At 34.8% G+C, this 16,475-nt stretch overlaps 3 protein-coding genes, 3 long non-coding RNA genes and 4 pseudogenes across 11 annotated transcripts; 4 read left to right on the forward strand and 6 right to left on the reverse strand.

Moving 5' to 3' along the window:
- Positions 1–1,678: 1,678 nt before the first annotated feature.
- Positions 1,679–2,830, reverse strand: AT2G04580 (annotated as a pseudogene; the record flags this gene model as incomplete). Its single annotated transcript has 2 exons — positions 1,679–2,095; positions 2,426–2,830.
- A 624-nt stretch (positions 2,831–3,454) lies between these two features.
- AT2G04775 lies at positions 3,455–3,787 on the forward strand. Its single transcript, NR_140036.1, has one exon. It is a non-coding gene; the product is annotated as an other RNA (long non-coding RNA).
- On the reverse strand, positions 3,492–3,748 carry AT2G04785. The gene has a single exon (NR_140037.1). It is a non-coding gene; the product is annotated as an other RNA (long non-coding RNA).
- A 2,874-nt stretch (positions 3,788–6,661) lies between the features above and the next one.
- On the forward strand, positions 6,662–6,935 carry AT2G04805. Its single transcript, NR_140038.1, has one exon. It is a non-coding gene; the product is annotated as an other RNA (long non-coding RNA).
- A 2,096-nt stretch (positions 6,936–9,031) lies between these two features.
- AT2G04590 lies at positions 9,032–9,680 on the reverse strand (annotated as a pseudogene; the record flags this gene model as incomplete). Its single annotated transcript has 1 exon — positions 9,032–9,680.
- A 392-nt stretch (positions 9,681–10,072) lies between these two features.
- On the reverse strand, positions 10,073–11,755 carry AT2G04600 (annotated as a pseudogene; the record flags this gene model as incomplete). The annotated part of the gene is made up of 3 exons: positions 10,073–10,562; positions 10,940–11,448; positions 11,473–11,755.
- Positions 11,756–11,931: 176 nt separating this feature from the next.
- Positions 11,932–12,369, forward strand: AT2G04610 (annotated as a pseudogene). The gene has a single exon.
- A 133-nt stretch (positions 12,370–12,502) lies between these two features.
- AT2G04620 (zinc transporter-like protein) lies at positions 12,503–14,957 on the reverse strand (the record flags this gene model as incomplete). Of its 2 annotated transcripts, NM_001335237.1 has the most annotated exons (2): positions 13,192–14,479; positions 12,503–13,155 (listed from the first exon to the last, which is right to left on the reverse strand). In NM_001335237.1, the coding sequence occupies exons 1-2, from the start codon at positions 14,393–14,395 to the stop codon at positions 12,503–12,505; spliced, it is 1,857 nt and encodes a 618-aa protein (NP_001325365.1). In that variant the 5' UTR covers positions 14,396–14,479. The 2 variants fall into 2 exon arrangements, with proteins under 2 accessions (NP_001325365.1, NP_178539.2); NM_126491.3 differs by having other exon boundaries at positions 12,503–14,957.
- Positions 12,659–13,344, forward strand: AT2G04621 (uncharacterized protein; the record flags this gene model as incomplete). Its single annotated transcript, NM_001335238.1, has 2 exons — positions 12,659–12,696; positions 12,979–13,344. The coding sequence occupies 2 exons, from the start codon at positions 12,659–12,661 to the stop codon at positions 13,142–13,144; spliced, it is 204 nt and encodes a 67-aa protein (NP_001325414.1). The 3' UTR covers positions 13,145–13,344.
- A 725-nt stretch (positions 14,958–15,682) lies between the features above and the next one.
- Positions 15,683–16,016, reverse strand: AT2G04622 (uncharacterized protein; the record flags this gene model as incomplete). Its single annotated transcript, NM_001124795.1, has 2 exons — positions 15,683–15,873; positions 15,962–16,016. The coding sequence occupies 2 exons, from the start codon at positions 16,014–16,016 to the stop codon at positions 15,683–15,685; spliced, it is 246 nt and encodes an 81-aa protein (NP_001118267.1).
- Positions 16,017–16,475: the final 459 nt, after the last annotated feature.

Here is a 16,475-nt window from a genome sequence, read left to right on the forward strand (position 1 = left end):
TTGTTTTTCTTAACTAAAAAATAAAAATATGCTATGATGATGTATTAACATTAGTGAGAGTTTTTTCGTCTATGTTAGATACGATGATGAAATTAATCTGTTTTTATGAAGACAGCAAATTATTGAGACGGAATTAAGACGTTGAAGAAAAAAGGAAAAACGAAGAGAAATGTCATTTCAAGTAAGTGATAGCTTTTAAAAGTAATTTGTTTCTTGAAAAATAAGTTAAAACAAATTTCATGTTAATTGTTTAATTATAAGCTCACTTTTGGTCATGGGTGCCAATTCTCTTAGAGCAAATGTAAATTTTCAATCCAACTTTTGTTAAGCTTAAGTTCAAGTTCTTCACTTTAATATTATAGATTTGTTTTTATTTAAATATAAAAAATTCAATTAAAATTGGTTTTAGCTTGAAAAGGCTTATGAAGAAACTTGGTTATAATTTTTTTTTTTTCAGTGTGAACTGAGGCCAAATGGTTATAAATTTTAAAAAATCAATTTGGTTTACTGTAAAAAAATATTGATCTTAGTATATGGTTGGATTTCATTATCCATTCTCATCAACAAACAATTGGGACTGAATTATCAAAAAGTATTTGTAACAAATTTGCATGAAACCTTTTAACAAAAAAAAAAGAACAAAAAAATCCTATATAACTATGTATGAACAAAGTAATGTTTTTTTTTTTTGAACAAAGTAATTTACTTAATTATCACATTCAGATCAAACCCCAAAAGTCAACCGGTCCCAAAAGAGGGTACAAAGTCTAAATAATGAAGCACATTTATGTTAGTAGTTGAATCAATGTGAAACTGAGAAAGGAGAAATACGATCCCAATCTTATAATATAAAAAAATTATCTAGAAATATTGGTTTCCATACTGTCATAAAAATGGTGCCATGTTTCCAATGTAATAGCCATACGGATATGAGATATCTGACAGTATCGATGTTACTAATTCAACATCTCAATCAATTAGTTTAAGCACTAAATAATAATTTGCAAAAGAAGGATTCAATTGAATCTATTTAGATTAATGTTCTAAATCTATTTGCAAGGACGGAGACTCAATATAGGATAGAGAGTAATCATTATAGTAATTTTTGTTACCGCTGCATTTTTACCCACTTTCATTATATTTGTTTTTAGCTCTATCACCCTTATCATAGGGTCCCTATGTTCGGAATCTTTGCCAAAAAATTTCGGGAATCCATAGTCGCCAAAAACTATTGAGAGGTATATATGGTTATGATATGACTTAAAACAAAAAATATCAAAACAAAATAAATCCTTTTCACAGAACCCTAAACATCAAAAAACATAAAAGAGTGACAAAGTGGTGATCGTCAAATAGTTGAAGGATTAAGGGCTTGAATGGGAAGCACGTTTATGTGCGGTTCCGTAATGGAATGGTAATTTCAACCCAACTTGATTTCCCACTTTAACTTATGCGCCAGAGAAATCTGTTCTAAATCTGATCTCGCTTTTGTCTCTGAAAGCTTTGAAATATGTTCTAAATCTGTTCTAACTTATGCGATGGGTCTTGGCATGGAGCGGAGGCTAGGAGCAAGATGATCGGCGGAGGTATTACCACTACGAGGGATAAACTTAATACTAAAGGTAGAAAATAAGTCCTTGTAATACACGAAATCTTTCATCTCTGATGCAAAAGTAAGTCACTCTTCGGGGTTAGATGTCATCTTTAAAAGATCCAAACAATCCATTAAGATAAGAATACTACTCATCGGTACTGCCAATAAGCACTTCATCGACCACAGAAGAGTCTCTAATTCCGCATGAAGTGGTGAAAGGCTTCTACGTGACCCCTTCAAACCCAAATACACCAATCTTCCTCCCTGCACAACAAGACAACCATGTATGCTCCTAGCCTCCGCTCCATGCCAAGACCCATCAATAAAACAAACAAGATTATCCGTAGGTACCGTCATTACCGGCGTAGTGGGGTTTGCCTCGTTTAAGGGGATTTCTCGCTGATTTGCTCGTCTCCATTCTTCTTCTTCATGAATTGCTAAGTCCAAAGTTTCCTTGGGTGGTACACTCAAATTGTCAAAAATCTTTCGATTTCGCGCCTTCTAGATATACCACATAATCCATGGAAATATCCTTATGCTTTCTTCATCTGCACCCACCTCTTTACCCCCAATACAAATAATCTAAATTATTGTGGAGGGAAGCTGAAGGAAACAATGTTGGGGATGATGGAATGTTAGATAGGGCCCAAACTTGTCTAGCCGGAGCGCATTCAAAAATCAAAAGATTGATCGTCTCTTCTTCTGCTCTACATCTAGGACATCCATTATCTCTAGCAATATGGCGACAGAAAAGTCGTTGGCACGAAGCCAAACAACCAGACACACATTGCCACACGAAATGTTTTAATTTTCGAGTTTTAATTTCCAAGCTTGCGCCTTTAATGCCGTAACACTAGGTCCCTGAGAAGGGTGATCGCAAACAGGGTGAGAAAGAGTTCTCGCGGCTTCATATCCAGATTTGACGCTATAATTCCCAGACTTTGTCATGGTCCAACAATATCCATCACTCGAGACATTAAGGCTCGGTTTTATCCCTAATATAAAGGTAATTTCATCTGGTGGGAATAATTTTCGAAGACGATCCATCTTCCACTGTTTTGTTCCAAAATCAATCAATGAATTGACATAAACAAGCGGGTCTCTCTCTGAAGTAAGTCCCTTCGGAGGGCGTGCTGGGGAATCTGGTATCCAAGGATCAGTCCAGATGCAAGTTCCAAAACCCGATCCTATAGTCTTACGTATTCCAAGTTTAAGCACCTCCTTGGCGGCAAACATGTCTACTTGTTTATGTACAAAAAAGATGAATTTAACCTTATGTAGGTCCCGCCTCTAGGAGATATAGGTTCTTCAAACTTGAACTTTCATATATTCAAAATAAAAAAATATGAAGTAGGTATGAATACTAAAAACTATATTATTCACTCTTGTGCCCATGGACTAACCACGCATCGACCAATTTTTAAAAGTAGTTAAGAAGCATGTGAAAAGCATATCAGAGCTTGACACAATTTGTAATGCTCTGACCGTTTCTACTAATGAGCATTAATGTCCTTTCTCGGGTCTATGGGCTCTACCACTGTCCAACTGTCGGTTCACTATGTACGAGAGGCTTTAAGATTTTTTACCACCCTTACAAATCACCACATGATATTTTCCTGTGCTTTGTCCTCATTCACACGGTTCGGACAATCACTTTCCAGAAAGTCACTCATCCTGAATTTGCTGCATCCCAAACATGCTTAGCTTTGAAGTTCTCTTCAACGTTTGATCGAAAAGATAAATGCACTTTGGTGACATAGATTGCCAAATCAATTATTTTAAGGGCTTATTGTTAAAATAGAAATAATTTTATTAAAAACTCTGATTTTAGGCACATTGAGAGTGTGCTTCAAAAAAAGGGACTTTGGGCTTTGGAATTTGACAATTTTACCCCTTTCATCTGAGCTTCTCTTTCCTCCTTCATCTTCGCAGCTTCTTCTCCACAATCCAACTTTTCTGCAAAAAAAAAATCTGTTATCCCAAAAATCTTTTATAGTTGCAATTCCCCATTGATTCAAGATTACTAAACCCTAAAGATGATACTATACAGGGAACCCAAGTAAAAAAATCAAGCAGACTTTATACGTTTTAGATGTGTACATAGTGAACTGGTTCCTCTCGATTGCGTTTACAGAAACTAATCCCTAAGAGAACTAGTAAATATGGAACCTAAGGGGAAAATCAAATGAATTGTTTGTAATCCCTTTTGATTACTTTGTAATTGTTAATTGTTTACAAAGTAATCAAAAGGGATTAATTAGAAATTGAGAAGCTTTAGGTGTTTTGTTGTCTGGATTTCAAAATTGAAATCATCTTGTGAATGGATTTTAAGGGAAACCCAATCAGAAACTTAACCCTAAGGATGTTGAAAGGGAACCCAAGAAAAAAAATCAAACGAACAATGGTAAATGTTTCAGATGCAATCGTAAATATTTTTTTAAAATTGAATTATTTAGCAAAGCATAACAATTCACCTCTATTTGTAATCGGGAATAGCAAATCCACTATGAAACCCCAATCTTCATCTTCTATAAGTGTGGCAAAGTAATTTGGCTGTATGTGATAAGCTATGAATGCAAATCTCACTTTTTTTTAATTAAAAGAAAGGGATTGATACTGACGAAGTAGATCAACGGATAAGCTTAGGTTTTTTTATGAATCAGAGAAATTCTTCGTCGGTGTTGATGCGTAACAGAGGGAAGGCAAAAATTGAACTATGCAATTAACTGGAAGTAGAGATAGAAGACGATGAATAAATTTGAACAGTCTGCAACAAAGAAATTAATATTTTATTTCTTATCTCTACATGATGATTGAAGGGTAGAACGGTCTATTTCTATAGAAGAAAGTGCCGGTTTTCGTAAGTACATACGAAAGTTCCGGATCTTGTAAGTTTCTTATTTTTTTCCATCTCTTTCTCATAATTAATCCTTATTTTAAATCTCTCTGCATGCATCACCATATTTCTGAAACTATAGTGTTACAAAATTACAATATATACATAAAAAGAACAAAATTTTAACTTTTAATACTATATCTCAAGTTCTCTCTCTTTTGTTTTGGTCATTTTTGTATTTTATTAAGATATAGAACGCATACATCAAGCAATAAAGGTCAAAGACAACAAACTAAGCCAAACTACAACATACCATAAATTCAAGATTTCAAAATGAAAATCCCAACTATGAAACACCAAAACAGAAGCCGGCCAAAGCATTGTAAAGCTAGTCAATGCAGGAAGAGAGTCGGCCAACACTGTTAAGAAAGCAAGCCTATGCCTGAATAAAACCGACCAATGCTTCTAAAAAAGCAAGCCTATATTGTAGAGAAGCCGAACATCGCTACTAAAAATGCTAGCCTATATCGGAGTACTTTTCAAACCGAAATTATTTTCATTCTCTCAAATATCTAAAGAGAGAATAGATATAAAGTCTCCGGTCTCTCTTTAAAAGCTATTTTATTGACCTTGAGACTTAATCACACTATTCTTCTTTCATTTATAATCTACTTATCATAAATTACTTGAAATAGATGAAAGAAAAAAAATTTTGATACTTGTGTATGGAATAACGAGCACAACGATCTTATCTTATGCACTTTTAAGTATAGCGAGATGAAATTGTAAAAAGAAATTAATGTATTTACATGTCAAATTAATTAAGAAACAAATCATTTAGTAAGAAAGACAAAAATAAACGAGAGTGAAGTCAACAATGAAGAGCCCCCTCGGGCGCAATGCGTGCCGTCCTGTTTTGATAGTTGCCGGCAATTTCCCTCTCTACCATTCCTTCTCTTCTTGTCTCCTCCCAATAATATTCATTGGCCCAAAATATCTAAACAATTCTTCTTCTTGTTTTCATTTTTTTTCAATTGTATTGTAGTATAACTACAATATTGCAGTTTGAGGATTTAGATTTGGATAAACTATTCGTTGTATGTTTGTTTTGTCAAGCCCTTATTCCATACTCCCACTTGTTCTTGTAGCAGACAAAATATCAACCAAAAGCATCTTAATTAGCTTTGTTTTTGGAACTTATGATAGACCTTTACCTAGTTATCAGTTTACATGTAGTAAGTCCCTTAGCTAACTAAACCAAACTATATAATTTCATTCCCTCCATTTCATAATAATTGATGTTTTAAGAGAAAAAGAAATTGTTTCGATTTATTAGTTTTTAAAAAAATTTAGTATTGTTTTCTATTCTTCTATTTTTTTTTCATTTGGTCGAATAATACTTTAAGTAGGTGAATAATTATAAAATCATTTAACATTAACGATTTACTAATTGCAAAAACCTTAAAATCATTTTAAATGAAAAAAAAGTAGAAATATAAATCAAAGAGGCTGAAATTTTGTTCAATTTAAAACCATTTGGATTTAACTTTTAGTACTCTTTTTTCTAAAGACTTCAAGTGTCTTTTTTTTTTATTGAAATATCTACAAGAATACATTTATTGTATATCATAGATTCAAGACGCATTCGAGTTCACACATATCATTGAAAAAAAGTATTAAATTCTTAGAAATTTCTAGTATACTTTCCATTATACCTACATATTTATTATTTCACGTTTCAGCACCTGAATATTTGTCAATATACAGTAGATTTTGTTTTTATAGAAACAAAATACTTATTATTGATGTACGTAGCGTGAATGCTCGAAACAAGGAAAGCTACGTAACTGCTACGACACCATAATTTTTAATAAACAAGGATAACATATGTTATAATTTGCCAATTGATTTGACGTTGAACCAACTAATTACGTAAGAAACAACGACAATATATTAATTTGTTCATAAATATATATATATATATATAGACTATATAGTAATATATAAGTAGTCTTCTTAATTCTTATTCACATTACAACAAGAAATGTGAATGTTGTAGGAAGAAGATGAAAAACACAGAAAGTAGGAAAACATTTCCATCGTTTCATCTTATTACGAATTTGTTTGCGATATAATCTGAATAACAACAATAGAAACTTTATGAAAATATGACATTTTTTCATAAAAAGAATTACATAATATGATAGAAAGAGAGAGAAAAATTAAACCAAAAATGCCTGGCCTTCCCATGTACGCCGACGACTCATGATAACTTTTATTTTCCCGGCGAAACACCGAAGTAGCCTCTAATGCATCTCTTCGCATTCATTACCGGTGAGAGTGTATATATATAGTGGATATTATGCGTATAAATATGCCAATATGTACGTACATGTAAGTGCTCTTTCATGTCTCCTCTTCGTCTTCATCATCTTGTGGAGAATTCTTTTTTTCTTTCTGCGTCTTGGTTTGAGAGAAAAGAGAGAGGAGATGAACTTTAAAACTCTTGTCCTAGTTTGGAGTTTGTTTTATATGTATATACATAACTCACACGCATGTTCACTAAATAGAATTATGGTTTTTTTTTTTTTAATTAAATCATATCATTGAAGGAAAACAAGAACTTTGACTTACGTGTTCGACCATCAGTGTGAACTTCTAGACAAAACTTGCCTTCTTGCAAATTTCAGTTTTTCTTTTATGAGGTGTCAATTTTGGTAGATAAATGGTGCTACTAAAATGACATTAAAAATTTGCTATCATGTAAATAGACAAAATAGATACACACATGTTAACGTGACTATACTAATAGATGTTGACTATGGTCACTGCCAAATGAAACAAATTTTATTATTATAGGCAGAAATAAAGTGTTTTAGAATATATTAGGGGAGTTAATTTGTGTTGATATGTTTCTTGTTGTTGTTGCCTATAGAATACATTAGGTAGAAAATTTTGTTGTCGTTGCCTAATTCTGGTTTCGTGTGTTGAAATTAATGTTTGTTGCCTCTATGGAGATTTGATTTGTGTTGGCTTGTGCTTTGATTTTTTTATTAGATAACTTGGTGTTTGGAAGAGCTAGTATGACCAATCAAATGTGTCAACCGACCTTAGGGAAAGAGATTGGTAGATTAAGCTAGTGTTATCATTTCCTTTGTTTCATTTGGTTCCGTTCTGAAAGAGCTTATGAATAGTTCATCAATTTGATTTCACGTGACGCGAATGTAGTTGGTAACTGAGAGCTTTGTGTGCTACGCCGTTGACGGTTCACGTCATTGGTCTACGGGTGATACAAACATCCAAATCAAATTAAACCGGGAGCATACCAAACCAGTCGGTACATACATCAAACCGATTAATAAGAAGCATTTTGGAGAACTCTTGCCCAATAAGTCTCAATTAAGCACAAGGTACAAGGTTAATTATTCACCAGCAAATTAACCATAAGAAGACTAATGATGATTCAAGAAGGATCAAATACCAGCAAGCCGGGTCACCATATTGTGGAAATATGACTGTTGCACTCTTTTTCCCTTATCTAGGGTTTGTCCCAATGGGTTTACCTAGAAAGGTTTTTAACGAGGCAACATCAAGTCATCAAGGAATCATTTACCAAGCAAATGATTCTAAGATATCACAAGTACATATATCTGATGTATTTGCTGACAGACTGGCTGAACTACTCGCTGAACTACTTCTTGATCTACCCGTTGAACTACCTTTTAAAGTACCACACCAAATGAAGGCAAACAAAGAAATTTTCCTTATTCTACACTTGGACGCACCTCAAAGCTACATATGGAAACCAGGAGAACATCTAGACCACACACACACGAATTTTGGTACATCTTACCACACAAGAACCCGCAGAGTTACTACTTGCCATACATGGACCAGAAGGAGATCAATTTCAACAACTCTTTCCTACTTTGTTTGTGCGCTTATGTAAGAATCTTGAGACCCTTCAGAACCTTCCAAGACGTCAGAACTTCCTCCCCAATTTGACAAGATACAAAGCACACCTCACTTGCCTTATTTGGACATATTCTACAATTAATGTCCAATATTTTCATTTATGTTTTAATTTGTTTCTTTCTTTGAAGTTTTAGAACGTTGTACTCAGCTCTATATAAGCTCATTTCTCATTTCATTGTAAAGCACCCTTGATCATTTTAAAATTAATAGAAACGTTTTCAACTTGTCAAAGTTTGATTCTTTGTCATTTGTTCTGTAGTTCGTTGTGAGTGAGTCACTAAGTACTTCGGGAATGTGGATTAAGTTTGTTGAGTGATTCAATATCCTTCATTCGTACATTGATCGAGTTAGTCGATTACCCCACTGATTGAGCGAGTCAATCACCCCTTCTATCCATCATTTTCTCTTGAATTGATCCCACACGAGAGAAGCGATCGCCAACTTGTCAGATCACCACCTTCATCATCCCACCTTCCGCATGGCAAGCTTGGAACTCTTGATCATCAAGTGATCTAAAGTTGGATTAGCTCCGATTCTTGCATCATCTGGTATTAGAGCAAGAATTGGAGCTAATCCAACTTTAGATCACTTGATGATCAAGAGTTCCAAGCTTGTCAGATTTCGTTGATCTTCAGCAGCTTCCATTTCTTCAGACTTCAGAATTCCAACTAGTCCTTCATACTTAAGTGTATCTGTGTTACCTGATACCCTCATGATGGCTTTGTGTGTAGCATACTTATGTGGTAGGCATTAGAGAAGTTTCTTCACTAACTTCTTCTCCTTGTACATTTTTCCCAGAGTTTTAGCTTTGTTAGCAATTTTACTCAATTAAGCATTGAATTGAACAATCGTTTCTGAAGGATCCATCCTCATATTCTCGAAATCTATAGCAAGCTGATCCAAATTGTTTCGTTTCACACTGACATCTCCTTCATTCAGTTTTTGCAAGATGTCCCATATCTGTGTAGCTGATTCACTTCCCTGAACCAGGTTGAACTCATTGTCATCTAGGCACGTGTAGATAACATTCATAGCTCTTCCATTAAACTTTGACAGATTATTCTCTTCTCAGTCTAGTTTGGCTTTGGTTTCAACACCTTAAGACCCTCTTCTGTTGTGGTCAAAGGAGGTTCCCAGCCATCTTCTAGAGCAGTCCATGCATCTTCTCCTTCTCCTCTGATTAGTTGTATCATCCGTATTTTCCAGTAACCATAACCTTTGTGATCGAGAGGTACAGGTCTCATGAGTTCTGACTTCGACACCCTTAATCCGCAGGATCTCAACTTGTATTAAGTGTTTACTCAGGTCGGTCACCTGCTCTGATACCAAATGTGATATGATCCTGGTGAGGAATCAATCCCAATTTCGGCACTTGGAAGATCTGGAGTGGATATTCTCGAAATAGAGACGACACACGACTCAAAGACGGATGATGGATTGAATGACGCCACAAAAGGATGTGGAAAAGCCTTTTGATAAGTCGAGAAAGATCAAAATTCGACATACGAAAATGGATCCATGATCTATTTTTAAGAGAGAGTTTTTGATAAAAAGATAGATAGTTTCTCATAAGAGATTACATGAGTTTATAAAGAGAAGAAGAAGAGAAGAGAAAGAGACAAGTCTTGGAATATACTCGAAGGTTGCCTAGAAACACAACATAATAATTAAATATAGAATTTGAATAGAAAAGACCCTTTGGCTTCAAAAATGACCCTTGAACTTCTATTTTCGTCACTCCTCTTGACCATCAAATTACCCACTTGGTTTGGGCTCTTCTTGGGCTTGTAATAGACATAAAATGACTTAGACTTGATATATATTCCTTGAGTCCAAGTTCTGAATGTTATACCATGGTTTGGATCATCAAATGGGTGATTTGAATGTGAATCATTTGTCTCATTAAAAACCTTGTCAAGAAAACCCATTGGGACAAAACATGACAAGGGAAAAAGAGTACAAATGAGACACATACCCATTTGATGATCATGTATCAAAACCAACGAGGTTAAGATAACATCTTTCCTATACTCTTTTTCCGCTAGAAGCTCGTTTTCTGGTTCAAAATGCTCCTCAGGTTCAAGCTGCTCCTCTGCTTCAAGCTCTTCCTCGGCTACAAGCTCTTGATCAAATTCCAAGTCCTTTGTCCTTTGTGCTCTGATACCACATGATATGATCCTGGTGAGGAATCAATCCCAATTTCGGCACTTGAAAGATCTGGAGTGGATATTCTCGAAATAGAGACGACACACGACTCAAAGACGAGATGATGGATTGAATGACGCCACAAAAGGATGCGGAAAAGCCTTTTGATAAGTCGAGAAAGATCAAAATTCGACATACGAAAATGGATCCATGATCTATTTTTAAGAGAGAGTTTTTGATAAAAAGATAGATGAGTTCTCATAAGAGATTACAAGGAGTTTATAAAGAAGAAGAAGAAGAGAAGAGAAAGAGACAAATCTTGGAATATACTCGAAGGTTGCCTAGAAACACAACATAATAATTAAATATAGAATTTGAATAGAAAAGACCCTTTGGCTTCAAAAATGACCCTTGAACTTCTATTTTCGTCACTCCTCTTGACCATCAAATTACCCACTTGGTTTGGGCTCTTCTTGGGCTTGTAATAGACATAAAATGACTTAGACTTGATATATATTCCTTGAGTCCAAGTTCTGAATGTTATACCATGGTTTGGATCATCAAATGGGTGATTTGAATGTGAATCATTTGCCTCATTAAAAACCTTGTCAAGAAAACCCATTGGGACAAAACTTGACAACGGAAAAAGAGTACAAATAAGACACATACCCATTTGATGATCATGTATCAAAACCAACGAGGTTAAGATAACATCTTTCCTATACTCTTTCTTCGCTAGAAGCTCGTTTTCTGGTTCAAAATGCTCCTCAGGTTCAAGCTGCTCCTCTGCTTCAAGCTCTTCCTCGGCTACAAGCTCTTGATCAAATTCCAAGTCCTTTGTGCTTTCCATGATCACATTAAAATGAGAATATTAGAGATATCGATATGTTGAAAAGAACTTATTTTCTTTATTTTAAATCACTTAAACAATCTATCAGATCTGTTTAATCAGATTTACACTGTGTTGAGTTGTTAACACAACCCGTTACTGACCAATTTCTAATTTACCCAAACTCACAACACATCAACAACTATGTATCTTTCTCTGTTCACTCACCAAGAACCCTAATAATTTCTAGCTTAGAACTTGTGATTCACCGAGTTGTGATATAAGACGGCTACCTAAATCTAAAATCTAAATTCTGATTATATGAGTAATGACACAAGCGTCATTAACCTATTTCCTAATTCTAAGATATCTTAAATAACTTGAATACTTGCATATTACGTTCTGAAACTCTAGCAACTAATCGCAGCTTGCCACGTCAAAGAATCGCCTTGTACTCTGACATCCATATGTCTTCAAAAATTTTGAATCTTTAATATTTTTATCCTCTTTTGATTCATCATGGTCTAAATCAGTGTAAGATCCAAGTTTTTTGCCGGTGCTAAAGTTAGAGTTTTGAACTTTGAGTTAGGCCCACATGAGATCACGGGCAATGGGGTTGGATTTAAACCGGATATTTTGGATATGGATGTTATGGACAAAGTTGTTGAGGTAATGTATAAGGCTACTAGACCTTCCATTTTTTTCATAATATTCTATTAACTTAAAAGCTTATGTTTTGACTTTTGAGAATACGTGCGAGCTAAACAGGTTAGTAGTGAGGATTCTGTAAACATGGCTAGAGAGTTGGCAGTGAAAGAAGGTCTCATGGTGAGTGTTTTGAATATATAAATGAGATAATTAGTTAGTTTTTGTTGGTTTTTTTTACTTTCACTAAGGGAACCTGACTTGTAGGTTGGGATATCATCGGGGGATAACACCGATGTAATGTCAATATCAATAATGTATTTCTATTTTGGATTCTCTGTTTAAGAAATGTATTGTTTTGTAAATCATACAACTTTATAATAAGTTCCTTTTCATAACACAAAACTGAAAATTTTGTTTCAGTCTCTAAGATAGTAATGATCAAGAAGCACAATTAATGTGTCTTCCATGTCAATTGCTATGAGTTAACAGATTCCACCTGCAATGTCCAATCCTTTACTCCTGCATCTTCTAACAAACGTGACACTTGTAACTTAGTATCCGTCTTGTCTGAATCTGCAGATACAAGGAGATGGAGAGTAGCCACGACGTCTGAGTTGGTGAAACTCCATACATGCAGCCTCTGGATACTGCAAACACCTTTAGTCTTAAGTATGTTCCTCATAGCTTCTTTCAGGTCTTGCCTGTGAGCCCTAGGGACTCTTTGCAGTAGAATCTCCGCAGAGTTTCGTAGCAACGGAATGACTGAAGCGATGATGAGGATGGAGATAAAGATTGAGCTGGCTGGATCTGCAACTAACCAGCCCTTGTATTTAATCAAGAGTGTCGATATCACAACTCCAACACTCCCCATTGTGTCTGCTAAAACATGAAGAAAGATTCCTTCCATATTGTGATCAATGTGGCGATGCTCCTTCTTTTCGCTTTTTTCAGGTTGGTGATCAGAATGATGGTCGTGGTTGTGGTTGCACTCCTCGTGATTATGGCTATGGGATTGATGCTCATGGTCGTGGTTGTGGTTGCACTCCTCGTGTTTATGGCTATGGGAATGATGATGATGGTCATGCTCATGATGTTCCTCATGTTTATGGCTATCTGAATGCTGATGATGTTCCTCATGTTTATGGCTATCTGAATGCTGATGATGCTCCTCATTTTTATGGCTATGGGATTGGTGTGAGTGAGAATGTGTGCAACCAGATCCACCATGAGCATGATGATGTTCCTCGTGGAAAAAGATTAACCCGACGATATTCACGAGAAGCCCACCAACCGAAACAACCAAAAGACTATTTGTAGAAATCTCCTGAGGATCCAAGATTCTCTCAATCGACTCAAGCACAATCAGAGCCCCAACAAGAACAAGGAACACCGCGTTAACATAACCAGAAAGCACTTCAAATCTACCTCGGCCATAGTTATACTGATGGTTTGCAGGAAGACGAGAGATATAAGACGCATACAGCCCAATTGCCAAAGCAGCACAATCAAACAACATATGACAAGCGTCTGAGATCAATCCAAGACTGTTACTCATAAAACCAGCCACAAACTCAACCACCATATACGCCGTATTAATCAAAAGAAACAACGCAATCTTCCTCGATTTCTTCTCGCTCAAAATGTGACGGATAGGCTTCATAAACATAGTGGAAAACGACTCAGGCGATTCCATACCAATCTCTTGATAATCTGAATACACAGACTCCAACTCTCTAACAGCAATGTAAAGCAACAAACCACAAAGCAACAATCCCCAAAGAGATAGCTCAGGAAAATAGAAGAGTTCCAATACTATAGTACATAGAAACGTTACAAGAAACTCCCTCTCTGAGTCCTTCTTCTTCGAGCTTGAAAACTTATCATCATTATAATTCTCACTCAACAACACTCCAAATACAACAGTGTTAGCTAAAGGCCAACCTAAATTCCCAAAAGAGACACTATCATCACCACTACCAGAGAAGAAGAAACTCCAAATAGCAAGTGGGAACAACAACACAGTGGTTAGAAACAAAGACAGTAATCGAACTCGTTTCTGATCTAACTGTTTGATCTCATTCCAATTCACAGAAACTTTCTCATAACAACCTAAGAAACCAGATAGAAACGGAAGCAACAGAGGCCAAATCCTCAAGCAATTCTCTTTAGGGTAAATCCAAAAACCCCAACTTTCAACAGATGATGAAAACGGGAAACAATCAACACGATCCCAGCTGATTGATAACAACAACAACCCAGCAAACAAAACGCAAAACCCACGAACCTTAGATGATCTAACTCCAATTCCACCAGTATCACTAAACAAGACTCTGGCTGAAACTGTGCCAGAGAGTTCAGCTAAGATCATAGCAGCAGCACCACAGTAACGAAGAGCTTGAAAACGGAGAAGAAAGACGAAAGCAAGAAGGAATGATTTAGCGAGTAAGAGTTTGATTTGAGAGGAAGAAAGAGATGAAATTGAGGAAAAGGAACGATTTTGAAGACGGAGAAGAAAAGGGTCTTTCTTTGAAGGTGAAAAGGAAGAGATGATAGTGAAAGAAAGTGAGAAGAGGAAAGAGAGAAGAGAGACGAGGAAGGAGAAAGGGAAAAGAGAGAAAGAAGGTGAAGAACGAAGGAAAGGTAAGAGAGAGTAAAGAGATCTAAGAGAGAAGAGAATGAGAAAGAGAAATGAAAGTGATGATTTGCTTCCATGGATCGATCTGTAGGAAGAAGAAGAAGAGAGACGGGTTTTGGAAGGGGTTGGAGTTGGAGTGTAAGGGAATGATGGGTATGTTCTTCCGATTGTTGGTTGTGGTACTGAAAGACGATTAGGTCGATGTTGATGATGATGATGATGATGATGATCCACCATTGTTGTTGATGCGGAAGCTTTTGAGATTTTTCCCGATGAGTCGCCGGAGGAAATTTTCGTCAAGACATGATTTTTGTGATTTTGTGAGCTGTTTACTTTGAATTCCAAATTTGTTGGTTTAACCGAATTAAACCGGAACCGAGTAATATTCTTAAATCAAAAATCAATTTTGCAAAAGCGGTTACTAAAGTGGTCTAGGCGGTCGTCTAAATCCCATCTATATTATGACATCTATATAATCGTTTTGTCCGCCTAAATTCATATAAATTTCTTTTCAATATATTTTTTTAATTTCCAACTCCAAAATTTAACTAATAAGTTTTATCTTAATATATATTGTTTAATATGAATTAATTAAATATATTTTTGTCTAATTTTTGTTTACTATTTAATATTTTTATTTTTTTAGCAGATACTTTTATATATTTTTTTATTTAAAATTTTATATTTATAATGTCTTATGTTGTAAACGCTTAAACCATCTAAAATCGTTTAGACTATGATTAAACGTTTTAGGCGCTAAATCACCGTCCTGCTTACCATCTAACGCTTTTTTAAACTGAACCTAAAATAAGTTTCTGAACTTAATAAAATTTTCACCGATTTATAAATTTGAAACGATGCCGGTTCAACTATATAGATTTTTGCTGCTTGAAGGCTAGAAATCCCCATATGTTTATTATCAAATCCAATTTAATTCATGTGGTTGTATAAATATTTTTTTTTATTAATGAAAACATATCTTATTTATTTGACTAAATTAAACGAGGGGATGTATAAAAACTAGCATATACAACGACATATAGGAAAAGTTGGATCAGGAGCATAACATATCAAATGACATCCTTTTTTGCACCCAAGACCCCATCGATTCGCATTTTGCTGCAAAGCTTCATGATGCAAAGCAATTTGTGGCATTTCTTCGGATAATACACGTTTTGCTTCAACATTTCGTGTAGTTACGATGCACATCACTACAAAACCAAACTAACTTGTTGTTATAAACATAAAATTTGCATGTAGAGATTTTTAATTTTATTCACACATGAAATAAAATTTTACCGAATGTAACAACAAAGAAGGCAACAAAAGCGAACTTCGTTGATGTTCTCTCCATTTTTTTTTGCTTGTTGAGAATATTTAATTGAAAAGGATTTTGAAGATTAATACTTCTTTGAAAATTAAAATTTCATAGTTGATGCATTATTAGTTTTACGTTAATAGAGTTGATTATGAATATTGTTTACCCTAAATTTGCACGAAAAATTTGTTTAAAAGATTTGTATTAATTTTTTAAAAGAGAAAAAAAACTGTTCATGGTTTTGCCCTAATTTTGCACGAAATCATTTTACCCAAATTTTGCACAAATTCATATTATCCTAAATAAAAGTTTTGTCAAGATATATGTAAAATCCAGATTTTGCACAAAATAGTTTTATTCTGATTGGTTTTACAATATTGCATTAAAATTGTATTGGTATATAATACTTGATTATTTTATGAAATAAATTGATTTATAAATAACTTAATTTAAAGGTATAATCACTTATAGAAATTTTCATGAATGACTAGTTTA

This window comes from Arabidopsis thaliana, chromosome 2, assembly GCF_000001735.4.
Source record: "Arabidopsis thaliana chromosome 2, partial sequence".
Lineage (NCBI taxonomy): Eukaryota > Viridiplantae > Streptophyta > Magnoliopsida > Brassicales > Brassicaceae > Arabidopsis > Arabidopsis thaliana.